Below are 14997 nucleotides of genomic sequence, written 5' to 3' on the forward strand. Positions count from 1 at the left end.
TACAAAAGTAAAAGCCACAAAAGAGATAGAGAAGTACTATCTGTCAAACAAAAGCATTAAAACAAAAGGTTAAAAAGTTGATGATAGAGCTAGAGATGGATTAGTGGTTAAGGCACTTGTCTATGAATCCTAAAGACCCAAAGTCAATCTCCCAGATCACACATAAGCCAGATGCACAATTTGTCGCATGTGCAAGGCCGCACACGAACACAATGTGGTATATGTGTCTAGAGTTTGTATACAGTGGCTGGAGGTCCTAGTGCACCAATTCTCATTCCCCCCCCTTCTCTCTCATTCATTCATTCATATTCTCTCTCTCTCTCTCTCTCTCTCTCTCACACACACACACACACACACACACACACACAAAGCTGACAATAGACATGGTGGCTCCTGCTTTTAATGCCAGCACTTGGGAGGCAAAGGTAGGGAGGATGATTGTGAGTTTGAGGCCAACCTGAGAGTACATAGTGAATTCCAGGTCAGCTTGGGCTAGAGCAAGACCCTACCTCAAAAAAAAAAAAAAAAAGTGGCTGAGATTGCTTAGCGGTTAAGGCACTTGCCTGCAAATCCTAAGGACCCAAGTTCAATTCCCCAGACCTATGTAAGCCAGATGCACATGGTGATGCATGTGTCTGGAATTTGTTTGCAGTGGTTAGAGGCTCTAGCGTGCCCATTCTCTCTCCCTCTCTCTAGTCAATAAATAAAATATTTTCTTAAAAAATTTAAAAGATAATAGGACTGTGGAGATAGCTCATTGTTTTAAGGCAAAGCCTGCTGGTCCAGGTTCAATTCCCCCATAACCAAATAAAGTCAGACACCCAAAATTGTACATGCATCTGAAGTTTGTTTGCAGCAGTTAGCTCATTCATCCATTCATTCTTTCTCTCTCTCTCTCTCAAATAAATATTTAAAAACATTAAAGTTGATAATAAAACTCCTTAAAAAAACACAATTTATTTTGAGTAAGTTGAATAAATTTCCCAATTCCCAGCCAAATAAACTTCTTAAACAGGAAACTGGTGAAGGCAGAGTGGAAACTAATCACTAAACTACCATATGAAAAATGTAATCCAAGTTTCTTAGTACGGCATATATAAACATCACACAACAATAAAATCTGTCAAATTTTTGACAGATAACCTTCAATATTACTATAGTATAAATACATTGGTAACTAGCACAAGATTTAACTCAAGCTGCTTTCAAAATCCCAAAATATCACAATACCCTTTCAATATTGAGCCAGTGAGAATTGGAAACACTTGCTAGAAGTTAAAATTAGAAATTGAAAATTCAAAGCTATGTTAACAATATATGGCAAACCGTTTGACCGACACTTGAAAACACCATCCTATTTGAGCCTCAAGATAGCTTCGAATGGTAATCACTATCTCTTGTTTTAGAAGTAAATTCAAGCTCAGATCTTGAGTTGCTCAAGGTCACATAGCTAAAATGTAGCAGAATTATTACTTGACCCCAGATCTTCTGATGCTCAACCAATACCATTACAAGACAATCATTCACTTAAAACCTTGTTTAGAATCCAGTAAGCTTACTGCCAAAGAAGGATGTAAAGATCAAGTAGGTCAAACCTTACAACTCCACAAACACCAGGGGTTGGAATCAGTTCAAAGAGAAGACAGACAGACAAACACTCACACTCGGAATTGTTTGAAAGGTCTCGGGGAGAGGGGATATAATCTAAATGTCTTTGGGTACAACACAGCAGACCAACAGTATTCAAATATAAAATGCAAATAAACCGTACTTTCTCTCTAAAGAATGATCATTTAATGTAGTTGTCGGCTTAAAAAAAAAAGAACCAGACTTGTTACTTAACTATACATGCTTGAGATTTTTACTTAATAGACAAAAAAAAAAAAGTATGTCTAATCGGGTATGATCAGTCCCACGATTTTTTTTTTTTTAAGCTACGACGTTTACTTAGAAAATCTGGATCACAGGTAAAGGAAACGAAGATGTCAACCCCAACGGCCAGAGTCTTTCGGTCCCAAGCCATCCCGGAGGGCAGGACAAAGGCGTCCAACCGCACTGTCGACCCCGCTCCGCCTCCGGGACGCGGCGACAACACGCAGGTGGAGCAGAATGTAACGAAGGGGGCGCCTCGGGAGGGCACGGGCTCCTAAAATGGCTCTCTGAATCCATGTATGCACCGAGTGCATTCCACAGGACAAGCGAATTCCAAATCGGCCAGGGGAAATGTGGGTTCCGGGCGTGGGAAGGCCACACGGGGGTGCCATCGCGGCCAGCTGCCGAGACGCCGCTGGGAAATCGAGGCAGGGTCGCAGATGCGCAGCCGGACGGGTCCCGAGGGACATCCCGCCGGGACCCACGCGCCGACCACCCCCTCGGGCTTCGTCCCGGCTCTCCCGGCCAAGCTCCGCAGCCCCGGCCTGCGGGAGGCCGCCCTGACAGTCCGTCCGTCCGACCCCCGACCTTGGACCCCGCCCACCCGACTTCCCCAGCCTCCACCCGGGCGCCGCTGACAGCCGGCGCCGCCCCCACCTGCCCGCCCCGGGGCCGCGAGGCCAGGCGCACCCGCCAGGCCACTTCCTTCCCCGCCCGCACGTCCGCTCGCGGGGGAAGGAGGCGCGGCCCGCGGAGGAAGCACCGCCGCCGCCCGCACCCACCGGCATCATCGCGGCGCAGTCCACGGCGCCCTCGGCCGCCTGACAGGACGCTGGCGCGGCGCCGCGCCTCACCCGCCGCCTCACAGGCCGCGCGCCCGCCGCGGCGCTCTGCGGCCGGTCTGCGGCGAGGAGGCGGCTGCGGCGGGCTGCGGAGACCTAGTCCGTCCGGTCGCTCCGCCCGCGTGCTGCGACGCCGTCCCGGACCCGCCGCCTCCGCAGCCTCCCCTGAAGCCGGCCGCCTCCCGCCGCCAGCCGGGCTCACCCCGCAGGCTGCGTAAGCCCCGCCCCGCGCGTCGCCCCCCCGCGGGCCTGCGCCTACGATGATTGGTCCGGAGACGTTGGGGGCGGGACAAGAGGGCGGAGCTTCTCCGGCGCCGGCCAGGTGAGAACGCGCTCGTGCGCGTCCGCGCTCTCGGCTGCGGGGGAGGGGCGCGCTCTGCGGACACCGGGCCCACGCCCCCGCTCCCGCGAGCTGCCCACGAGCCAGACTGACGACCTCTTCTGCGAGAATTCATGCACGGACGGAAGACGCAGGCCAGAGAAGGAAGGGCCGACACCGGTTCCGCAGAGAGCCAAATTGTAGGGGACTCGAACCGCAGACCCGGAGGCGGGGGCACGTCTGCTCTGACCGCAGTCTGAGCACCGGGTTCCCGGCGCCCGGTAAGCCTGCAGGCCCGAACTCGTCGGGAGGGCAGAGGGTGCCCCCGACGTGATCACATGATCTGGCTCCACAGTGCCAGCATGAACCCAGGAACCGGCTGAACAGCCGGGCCGCTAAACACCTGACCCCCAGCCCTGCATCCACTGTGGCGCGCTTGCGCCACGTCGGCTTTTCTGGAGGCGGCACACATGGCTCTCACTCAACCCCTGCCTTTCATGCGAGCCATCCCCCGCCTAGAGGGTTCATGCCCACCTGTACCAGCGTCCTTCGAGGTCCGGCTTCAACATCCCAGGGCAGGGTCCAGTCCGTATCTAGAAGGTCCAAGTCTGTCCTAAAAACCTTCTCTCCTGTGTCACCGCGCCATCTAGCCTGGGTGCCTGGATGGCACAGACCACGGCAGGCCCCAGAGCAGACCCTCAGCAAAGGCTGCGGACTGGGCAAGCACCCTTTCTGAGCATTCCACATTGTGTCATTAGCCTGAATCCTTACAGATGAAGGCCAGGGCTAATGAACTGCACAGCTCTTAAAAGCCCATGAGCTTCGAGAAACATGTAAACCTGTGGGGTCGCCCAAAACACCAGGTTGGGGGCAAGGAGCACTCCGCTCCTGGTGAGAGCCTCAAGTGTAGGTCAGGGAGAGATGTAGCCTGTCTGGCGCTCTGAGAGACTGGAGGCTACTACCAAGTGGGGGCAGAGCGAGGGAGGAGGGCAGAGAGAGGGAGGAGGGCAGAGAGAGGGAGGAGGGCAGGGAGTTAAACTGGTCCCCTTCGTGGGCAACCACGCCTGTACTTAGGAGGCCACGGGAGTTAGTGGTTGAGAGCGCGGACTTTCCAGTTGAACAGACTTGATTCAGCACCACCTCTGCCGCACCCTCACTAAGTGATTGGCAAGCAAGCCACATAGGGATAGAGTGTCTTGCGTGGCAGCTCATGTGTGATGTATGAAATGCTCTTAGTACAGTGTTTGGCATAGAGTAGTAATGGTACCAACAACATAAAGGTTCAGTGTGTGGGATTTTTAAACTCCTGCACATGAGACATAAGTAGCTAATGACACATCTCTTCTGGGAGCAGGGTTTAGAGGAAGTTTAGGTAATGAGTGATTCTAGGCCAGATGTCGAGACACCTGGGCTCTATTTCCAGCTCTCCTTGACTCCCTGTGGGGCCTCAAGTAACTTGCTCCTCTGGGCCTTGGATTTCCCATCTGAAACAGGAGTGGCGTCGGGGGTGTTACATTCTGTAGTCTCTGAGGGCCTCCCAGCTCTGACAAACTAATATGAGCTATGCAGGGTTAGATGCTAGCCTACTAAACCTGACAAAGGACAGGCTTTGCCAGGGCATTGAGAGAGGTTCCATCTGAGGTAAGGTGGTCCAAATGAGTTCACTCTTCTAAGATGGAAAGCCTTGACCACAGGTTCCTACTCTTTAGTTTCAGGATTTATGGGTACAGACAGGAGCAGCTACCTTGCCCCCACAGTGAGGTCCCTAGTTTCCTCCAGGATTACCTCCAGGCCAGTATCTGTTAAGCCAGACTGGCCAGTGTCTCCTCTCTAGCTGGTCTTCCTCCTCTATATTTTGCATGCCCCATCACCTTGTACCTCAATCAAGGTCCTTCCTGCTCCATCCTCCAAGCTCCAGCCAATTCCAACAGTTCCTGGAACACACACACACAAAACTCTCAGTGTCTCCCATTACCCGTACTAAAGTTCACAAGAGGCCCATCCAGAATCCTGTTAATGGTAGAATACAGGTATTAGGGTTATATAAGATGCCCATGTTGTTCAGAGATTCATCCCAGCATATGTGAATTTTCTTTTTCTTTTTTAATTTTTTATTAGCATTTTCCATGATGAATTTTCTTTGACACAATATGCAGAGAAAGCAAGGCAGTTAGGAAGAGCTGCAGCATAAATGGCAAATTCTCAGTAATTGAGTCTTGGTGATGGGTCTATGGAGTGCACTGTACTTCCTTCTCTACCTTGTATATTTCAAGTAGTATATATTAAAACTGATTATTCTTCAAAGCAAGTAAAAACACCCTTGAAGAAAATCAGTGTGCATTCATATTCGCATAATGAGCCTCTGGGAGGATCCACAGAACACTAGTATAGTAATGAGTGCAGGTGAGAATAGGAATTGAGTGTATAAGTGACAGAAGTTAGAGGAAGATTTTTCACTTAAAAAAATAGTGGTGGTAGGGGTCTGGAAAGATGCCTCATTAATTAAAAGGGGCTTGCTTGTAAAGCCTGCTGGCCTGGTTCAATTCCCAAACCACCTGTGTAAGCCAGATGCAATAAGTGGCACAAGTGTCTGGTGTTCATTTGCAGTGGCAAGAGGCCTTGGCATGCCCATACACATGCATATGCACATGCAACTAAATAAAAATAAAAATTAGGGGAGGGCTGGGTATAGTAGTGCATACCTTTAATCCCAGCACTTGGGAGGCTAAGTAGGATCACCATGAGTTCAAGGCCAGCCTGAGACTACCTAGTGAATTCTGGGTCAGCTTGGGCTAGAGTGAGATCCTATCTCATAACCCAGGCCCAGAAAGCCAAGTGCCACATGTTCTCTCTCATATGTGGATCCTAGCTACAGATGATTGGGCTTCTGTGTGAGAATGAAAATACCTAGTAGCAGAGGCCAATAAGTTAAAAAGGAGACATAAAGGGAAGAGAAAGGAAGGGAGGAGGGTACTTAATAGATTGATATTGTATATATGTAAGTACAATGATTGTGATGGGGAGGTAATATGATGGAGAATGGAATTTCAAATGTTTAAAATGTTAAAAAAAAATGTTTAAAATTTTGAGGGGGAGGGAGGGAATTACCATGGGATTTTTTTATAATCATGGAAAATGCTAATAAAAATTAAAAAAAATAAAAATAAATAAAAAATAACAAAAAAAAAATAAATCGGGCTAGGGGCTAGAGAGATGGTTCAGTGGGCAAAGTGCTTGCTACACAAGCTTGAGGACCTGAGTTTGGAATCCCAGCATCTACGTAAAAGTGAGGTATGGCAGTAATCCCTGTGCTGGAGAGGTGAGGACAGGAGGATCCCTAAGGTTTGCTGGCCAGCTAGTCTAGCCAAACTGGGGAGTAATGGGTTCATTAAGAAACCCTGTCTCATAAAAATCAGGTGATTGGGGAATACCCCCAGTGTCAACCCCTGGCCATCACATGCACACACATGCAAACAAAACATTTTTTAAAAAATCTCTTTGAAACCTAAACAAAGGTACCAAACTGCCTGTATTTGCTGAAAAGAAAACTAATAAATTAAAATTAAAAAAAAATCTATTTGAGAGAGAGAGAGAGAGAGAGAACAAGGCAGATAGAATGGGCGCGCCAGGGCCTCCAGCCATTGGAAAAAAAAAAAAAACAACCAAAAATCAAAAACTCCAGATGCATGTGCCATCTTGTACAACTGGCTTACATGGGTACTGGGGAATTGAACCTAGGTCCTTTGGCTTTGCAGGAAAGTGCCTTAACTACTAAGCCATCTCTTCAGCCCCAAACAACTTTTTTTTAAAAAAAATAAGGTGTAGGCCTAGGGAGATGGCTCAACAGGTAAGGTGCTTGCCTGCAAAGCTTAAAGACCTGGGTTTGATTCCCCAGTGCCCACCTAAAGCCTGATGCACAGTGGCACATGTGTCTGAAGTTCATTTGCAGCAGCTGGAGGCCCTGGTGCGCCCATTCTCTCTGTCTCTCTTCTCTCTCTCTCTGCTTACAATTAAATAAATATGTATATGTTTTAAAAAATAGGATGCAGTGGTGGCACATTCTATAATCCCAACACTTGGGAGGTGGGGGCAGGAGAATCAGAAGATTAAGGCCAGCCTGTACTACATTAGTCCCATCCATGAGACCCTGAAAGAAAGAAAAAGAAAGGAACAAAAAGGGACAGAGAGATGGCTTAGTGGTTAAGGCACTTGACTGCAAAGCCTAATAAGCTGAGTTTGATTCCCACCTAAAGCCAAATGCACAAAGTGCATTCTAGTATGCCCATTCACTCTGTCTTCTCTATCTCTTTCTGCTTGCAAATAAATAAGTAAAAATTTAAAAAAAGAAAGGGAGAAAATGAAGGAAGGGACGTTGGTTGAGAGAAAGGAAGGAAGGAAAAGAAATTATGAGATTAATAAAACTGGGTGTGGTGCATGCCTTGAGCTCCAGCACTTAGGAGGCTGAGGTAGGAGGATCACCATGTATTCAAGTCCAGCCTGGGGCTACAGCATCAGCCTGGGCTAGAGTGAGACCCTTCTCCCCCCCAAAGAAAATTTGTGGCGTGTGCCTTTAATCCCAGCACTCTAGAGGCAGAGATAGGAAGATCACTGTGAGGCCACCCATAGACTATATAGCAAATTCCAGGTGAGCCTGGGCTAGACTGAGACCCTATCTCAGAAAAACAAAAACAAAACAAAAAAGCTATTTTTAGAACAGATTTAGATTTGCAGAGCAACTGCAAAGATACTATAGAGGTTTCACACTTACAAATTTACAAATGCTTCCCACTTGTGACAGGATTGTATTCCAATAAACATATTAAAGTGGGAAATATATGTGGAGGGCTGAAGAGATGGCTTAGCCGTAAAGGCGCTTGCCTACAAAGCCAAAGGATCCCAGTTCAATTTCCAGGACCCACATAAGCCAGATGCACAAGGGGGTGCATGCATCTGGAGTACATTTTCAGTGGCTGGAGGGCCTAGTGTGCCCATTATCTCTCTCTCTCAAATAAATAAATTAATTGAAATATATTTTAAAAATATGTGGAAGCTGGTTGTGGTACACACACCTTTAATCCTAGCACTCAGGGGGCAGAGGTAGGAGGATTGCCATGAGTTCGAGGCCACTCTGAGATAACACAGTGAATTCCAGGTCAGCCTGGGCTATAGTGAGACCCTACCTTGAAAAACCAAAACCAAAACCAAACAAAAATGTGGAAAATGCAGTCAATACCTGCAACCTACCTAACATTTTAGCAGTAATCTACAGAATACTAGTATCCTTCCCCTGGCAATAGTGTAAATGGAGTGAATGAAGCAAATATTGGTAGCCCAGGAAGATACAAAATTTAAAATACAGGTCTGGAGAGATTGCTCAGTGGTTAAGGCACTTGCCTGAAAAGCCCAGTGACCTAGGTTCAATTCCCCAGTACCCATGTAAAGCCAGATGCACATGGTGGCATGGTGGTGCATGCATCTGGAGTGAGTTTGCAGTGGCTGGAAGCCCTGGAATACCCATTCTCTCTGTCTCTCTTCTCTCTTTCTGCTTGCAAATAAAAATATTTTTTAGGCTAGAGAGACAGCTTAGTGGTTAAGGCACTTGCTTGTGAAGCCTAAAGACCAGGTTTGATTCCCTAGTACCCACATAAGCTAGATGCGCATGGTAGCCCATGCCTCTGGAGTTCATTTGCATTGGTTAGAGGTCCTGGCATGCCCATTTTTTTTTTTCTCTCTCTCTAGTAAATAAACAAATAATAAAATATTTTTTAAAAATTTTGAGATATGGTTTCTACTGAATTCATATCACTTTTTTTATATTTTAATTTATTTGACAGAAAGAGTCAGGGAGAAAGAAAGAGAGAGAGAACCAGCACACCAGGACCTCCAGCCCTGCTGCTGCAAATGAACTCCAGAGGCATGCACCACCTTGTGCATCTGGTTTATGTGGATCCTGGGAAATCGAACCTGGTTCTTTTGGCTTTTCAGGCAAGCGCCTTAACCACTAAGCTATCCCTTTAGCCCTCATTCACTTTTTAAAAAAAAATTTTTTTTTTGTTCATTTTTTATTTATTTATTTGAGAGCGACAGACACAGGGAGAAAGACAGATAGAGGGAGAGAGATAGAATGGGCGCCAGGGCTTCCAGCCACTGCAAACGAACCCCAGACGCGTGCGCCCCCTTGTGCATCTGGCTAACGTGGGACCTGGGGCACCAAGCCTTGAACCGGGGTCCTTAGGCTTCACAGGCAAGCGCTTAACCGCTAAGCCATCTCTCCAGCCCCTCATTCACTTTTGTACCATTATAAAGTTAAAAAAAAAAAATCTTCAGTGCAGCCACTGCAAGTGCTGGCCCTCTATATACCTTCCCTGTCCCGTTTCCTCCAAGTGTTACCATGTCTTACTAATACACCCACAACAAAGCTCCACTACTGACTGAACTACACACGTTCTCCATGATCCTAGTTTCCTGTAATGAACTCTGTGCTAAGACTTCAACTTACATTTAAATGTCTCTTTAGGCACCTCATGGCTGTGATAGTTTCTCAGAACTTTCCATGTTTTTATGGCTTTGATGGTTTTGGGGAGTACTGTTGGGTGTTCTGTGGAATGTTCCTCATTGAGTTGTATGTGATAGGACTATTTTCTCAGAATGAGACTGAGGTTAGAGTATTTGTAACTATATTTATTTATTTGCAGGCAGAGAGATATAGAAGAGAGACAGACAGAATGGATGTGCCAGGGCCTTTAGCTGCTGCAAATGGACTCCTGATACATGCACTACTTTGTGCATTTGGTTTTATGTGGGTACTGGGGAATCAAACTTGGGTCCTTGGGCTTTGCAGGCAAGCGCCTTAACCACTGAGCAATCTTTTCAGCTCCTAGAGTTTTATTTTGAAGGAAGACCACAGAGGTAGAGGTCATTTTCATCAAACACATACTGCCACCAGAATTAATCTTTGGTGGTCTTTATCACTTCGTTACTATCACATTTTTACGTTTTATTTTGAATCTGATGATAAATTACTATATTAAAATAAACTTAAGACAAATATAGTGTTCTGGGATCACCATAGCAAAATGCCACAGTCAGGATTGAGACAACATAGATAAATTTTCTCACAGTTCTGGAGGTTAGAAGTCCAAAGTTAAGGTCCTGGCAGAGTGGGTTCTTCCAAGGCTTCTCTCCTGTCTTTGCAGATGGCTAACTTTTGCTGGCTCTTCCCCAGTCTTCTTTTTTGTGTGTTCACTTATCTCCTACCTTCTTCTTACCAGTCATACTGGATTGGGGCCCCAACCACAGGACATCTAACCTTAATTTCCTTTCTAAAGATTCTGCAATCACAGTCATATTCTGAGGTATGCTGAGGTTAGGTCTGAGGTTACATATGAATGAGGGGGGTACAATTTAGTCCATTTTAAGACCTTTCACTGCCTACCTCCAACTTAACCTCTTCAATTCCACTCCCATACACCCAGCAGCCCCATACGGAGATCTTGTACCCAAGTTATCCCAAACCCTCACCCTTCCTTCTTCCAAGACCTTGCTCGCCACCTCCCTAAGTGTGAGGAAGCACTTGACTTTGGCTCTGCTTTGGTCACAGCTTAAACCCTTTTTCTTTCAGGTTTCCCCAGATGCTACAGGGAGGACTTATCTCTCACCATTTTCTCCAAGAGTGCTAAGTCTAGGGTTACCCATCATAACCTGCCACCTTAGACCTGTCAAAATATTCCTGTCACCCCCAGGGCCCAGCGAGCCAACTCAGCTAACATCTGTCCTATGTGCCAGGCTCAGGTCATCCAACCTTCAGCAAGATAGATAAGGTCATTCTGGTGGAGTTTGTATTCTGGTTGGGGGTAGGGGAAAGAGGAAAAGCCCATAACCGCTATCAAATGTGTTCTGAAATGCAAAGGGCAGATAATGATAGCTTCTACCAGTAGAAGATGGCACTGGAGTTGGGACCTGAATTCTGAGGATACAGCCCTGTGCAGTTCCAGTCAAGGAGCACAAGGGAAAGGAAGAAGCTGGTGAGAAGGGAAGATGCCAGACTGGTGTGCTCAGAGTTCAGGGCCCCTGTGGAGCAGTCAGGGGAGAATGGGAGACTTGAGCAAGGTGAGCTCAAGTTGGGATTTATGTGCTATGGCAGGTCTGGATTTGTCCTGAGGAGTTTCCAGGGGAGTAGATAGATCTGACTTATGTTTTCTAATGTCTGGTGGCCAGGTTGGGGAGGCTGGCTGATCTGCCACAGGAGTGGAGGACTTGGAAGGACTAAAGTAGACAGGGTGGAAATGGAGAAGCGAGTCCTTTCTGGGATGTGGTTTGAAGGTGCGACTTGAGGAGGAAGAAAGGGACATCAGGATGGCTGCAGGCTTCTGTGACTGAGGACTGGTATTAGCAGGTATGTGCCAGTTGGTTCAGTTCTTTGCCAGCCTCTCCTGAGAGGGCTGTATTTCAGGACTCCCCTTCTGTGTCCAGCCTGGCGGGCATCCCCCTCTACAGTCCATTCTACACTTCCTCTGTAAGCCAGCATAGGCGCTGCCCGCCTCCAGCTGCTTCCCATCCCAGCTACCCCCTGCCTCTCAGCTCTCACCAATCTGGTTTACGATTTAGCTTACCTGGGCCAGAAAGGGGCTTCTAACCAAAAATAACAAACCCAGGCACCCTATACCTCCCATAGTCCTTGGAGCCAGGGATTGCTTTTATTTATGTATTTATCTAATTCTACATATATAATTAAATATATATAATATATAAACATATACATACATATATATAGTAAGACAAAGATTTATTGAGAAAAAGGTGGGAAAGCCCCAAAGTGTCAGGGCAGGCAAGTTTAGGACTTCAGCTGGCAACTAAAGAAGAGAAATGAAAGAAGAAAATGAAAAGATAAGCTTTTTTAGTTAGAACTCAGAAAAGCAGGTAGACTCCATAGTCTGAGTCTGTCTGTGAGCAACTGTTCAGGGTAGCTTTAATTAACTGATTATTTTTTCGGGGTGGCTTTTAAAATCCTGGGCGCCCAAGTCTTCTGGTCTCCAGCCTCCTCTTTCCCCCAACTATGGACAGTTCCCCTACCTCACCAGTACCAAGCTGCCTCGGCCAGTAGCAGCTATGGGGGTGGGGCAGAGGAACCAAGGGGATGGGAGTCTCACTTTCTGCTCAGTGCTCCTGGGGAAACCTGTTTTCACAACTGTAGGTTGTGAACCAGTTGAGGTTCCACCGCTCCTCTGGGACGTTAAGGGTTAGTTATCAAGATTAGAAAAGCTGGCGTCGATACGCCAAGCGATCTGTCTGTTGAGGGTTTGTGCAGGTGTATCTCGGTGTGTAGCCATTGGATCCCAGCGCCCGCACAGGGGAGCATGTGGTGCAGTGTACTGCTCCTCCACCAAAGAAGACGCGGCTGAAAACCCACAAGCACCAGCGGGGACCGAGTGTTGGCAGAGTGCTCCTGCCGGGGAATCAGACACGACTCTCCTGTTCTCGTGCCTGCAAGCAGGCCCGATGCAGCCACGCTGCGGCATCCCCAGGGGTGGAGTCTGCAGGCTCAGCAGCCTCTTCTCAGGCAAGTCCCAGGGCAGCGAGGTGTTCTCCGGAGCCCAGGGCACAATGAGTGCACAATGGCTAGGAACAGGTTCGAACCTACAGCCCAGACTGGGCTCCGCCTTCCTCCGCGCACGGCCTCTGGGAATCAGCACCGCGCAGGCTCCGCCCCGGGGAAGGGTCCTCTGGGATCTCAGACGCGTTCTCCCCACATCCTGGGATCCGTCTGCATCTGTCAGTTCGCGGGTTCAGGACTTCTACGCCCGGGGCTCGCAGGCCCTGCCACGAGCAGCGTCCCACCAGCAGGTCGTGCCATCCACGCTGCTGCTTTCTGCCCACTCTGCCGCCTCCATTCCTTAACCTTCTCCTCTCCTCCCACCAGCAGCTGCACCCACGTCGCCCCGCACCAAGTGCCTCCCGTTTCCTCTGTTATTCACACGCTGTCTCATCATTCAGGGTCCCGAGGGAAACAGATGGCTTCCGTAAACTAGGGAAATTCCAGTTGGGTTCTTCACAAAGGGGGGTGGGGAACGGAGAGAGGGCGGAGATGTGGGACCTGCGTCCGGGAAATCGGTTCCACTCTGGAGCTGGAGGGAAAAGGGCGGAGGTCCCCAGCCAATGAAAAGAGTAGAGTAGCACCGAGGCCTGGCCTTGAAAACAGTGATATTTGCTCAAATAACATGGAGCCGCTGTGAGGGTCCGTCGATTTCCTGACCTCACTCCCCAGCCTGGCTCTGACTTCAACTGGGCTACCTCTCTGGATACCCCGTGGATTTGGAGCTGAGCCCCCCCGTGGTGCAGTCCAGGAGACCTGAGAGGATGGAAAGGAAGGAGTTCTGCAGGCTACCCAACAGTGATTTCCTGAGCCAGTCTTTTTGGTTCACAAATGCAATTGGATTTTATTTTACTTTTTTACTTCCATAATTACAGACGATAAACCAAGATCATTACCTCCCACTTTCCCTTTCTCAAATCCACTCTTCATTATATCCCCTCCCTTTCTCCATTACTTTTTTATTTTGATGTCATCATCTTTTCCTCCTATTATGAAGGTCTTGTGCAGGTAGTGCCAGGCAATGCCAAGTTATGGATATGGAGGCCAATTTCTGTCTGGACGATTGCATTGTAAGCGGTCGTACCCTTCCTGTGGCTCTTCCGGCCACCTCTTCCGCAATGGACCCTGAGCCTTGGAAGCTGTGATAGAGATGTTTCAGTGCTGAGTACTCCTCTGTCACATCTTCTCAGCACTATGGTGACTTTTGGGTCATCTCAGTGGTCAGCACCATCTAAAAAGAGAAGGTTCTCTAACCGAAAGTGAGAGTAGGGCTAGAGGAATGGCTTAGCCATTAAGGTGCTTGCCTGCAAAGCCAAGTGACCCAGATTTGATTTCCCAAGACCCACATGAGCCAGATGCACAAGGTGGTGCATGGGTCTGGAGTTTGTTTGCAGCCACTGAAGGCCCTGGCACACCCATCCTCTCTCTCTCTCCTGCCTTTTTCTCTCTCAACTTTAAATGAATAAATAAGAGAGGAACTTTTTTTTTTTTTTTTTTTGAGGTAGGGTCTCACTGTAGCCCAGGCTGACTTGAAATTCACTCTGTAGTCTCAGGGTGGCCTAAAATTCACTGCCATCCTCCTACTTCAGCCTCCCGAGTGCTGGGGTTAAAGGCATGTGCCACCACACCCAGCTTGAATTATTATATTTTTTTAGGCAGGGTTTTACTCTAGTTGAGGCTAACCTGGAAATCACTCTTAACCCAGGCTTGCCCACTCATGGCAATCCTCCTACCTTAACCTCCTGAGTGCTGGGATTATAGGTGACAGCCACCATGCCTAGCTTTTTGCAACTACATTTTAACAAGGCTCAAAAATATGTCACTCCTTTGCTGAGACCATACCGTGGTATCATCAATGCCTGTCACATAGCAGTCACACCTGGTAGCCTCGCCTGCACAAACTACACAGAGCAGTCTTGGCCCAGTGTCCCACACCCTGCAAGCCAGCGGGCAGGGCTCTCTGCCTCACCTGGAGTCTGGGCTGTGGCTCTCAATGGACCCTCTCTTCTCTTCAAATGTGCCTACTGAAACTGGGCTGTGTTAGTGAGCGCTCTGCTGCTGTGACAATATAAAGAAAAGCAAACTTAAAGATGAATTTTGACTCGCAATTTCAAAGGTTTCAATCCATCATCACTTGGCCCAGCTGAGGGCCTGATGGAGACATACAGGACACAGAGGAAAGGGCCAGGTTGAGGTTCAAATAAAACCAGTAAAGACCTACTTCCTCCACGTAGGCCATGCCTTCTAATGTTTCTACAACCTTCCACTAGCACCACCAGCTGAGGTCCTAGCTTCAACACATGAGTTGAGGGACTTTTTGTATCCAAACTATAATATTATTTGCAGCAAGTTCTACTTTGCTAGCTCAAGTA

At 48.0% G+C, this 14997-nt stretch overlaps 1 protein-coding gene across 5 annotated transcripts in view; it reads right to left on the reverse strand.

The window, feature by feature from the left end:
* Ppp1r13b (protein phosphatase 1 regulatory subunit 13B) overlaps nucleotides 1–2724 on the reverse strand; it is a 103693-nt gene extending 100969 nt beyond the window's left edge. For all 5 annotated transcript variants that reach the window (XM_045154743.1, XM_045154742.1, XM_045154740.1 and 2 more), the window contains exon 1: nucleotides 2655–2724. In XM_045154743.1, the coding sequence (XP_045010678.1) occupies nucleotides 2655–2663 (9 nt within the window). In that variant the 5' untranslated portion in view covers nucleotides 2664–2724. The remainder of the gene's footprint in view (nucleotides 1–2654) is intronic.
* Between the last annotated feature and the right edge of the window lie 12273 nt (nucleotides 2725–14997).

This window comes from Jaculus jaculus, chromosome 7 (assembly GCF_020740685.1).
Source record: "Jaculus jaculus isolate mJacJac1 chromosome 7, mJacJac1.mat.Y.cur, whole genome shotgun sequence".
Classification (NCBI taxonomy): domain Eukaryota; kingdom Metazoa; phylum Chordata; class Mammalia; order Rodentia; family Dipodidae; genus Jaculus; species Jaculus jaculus.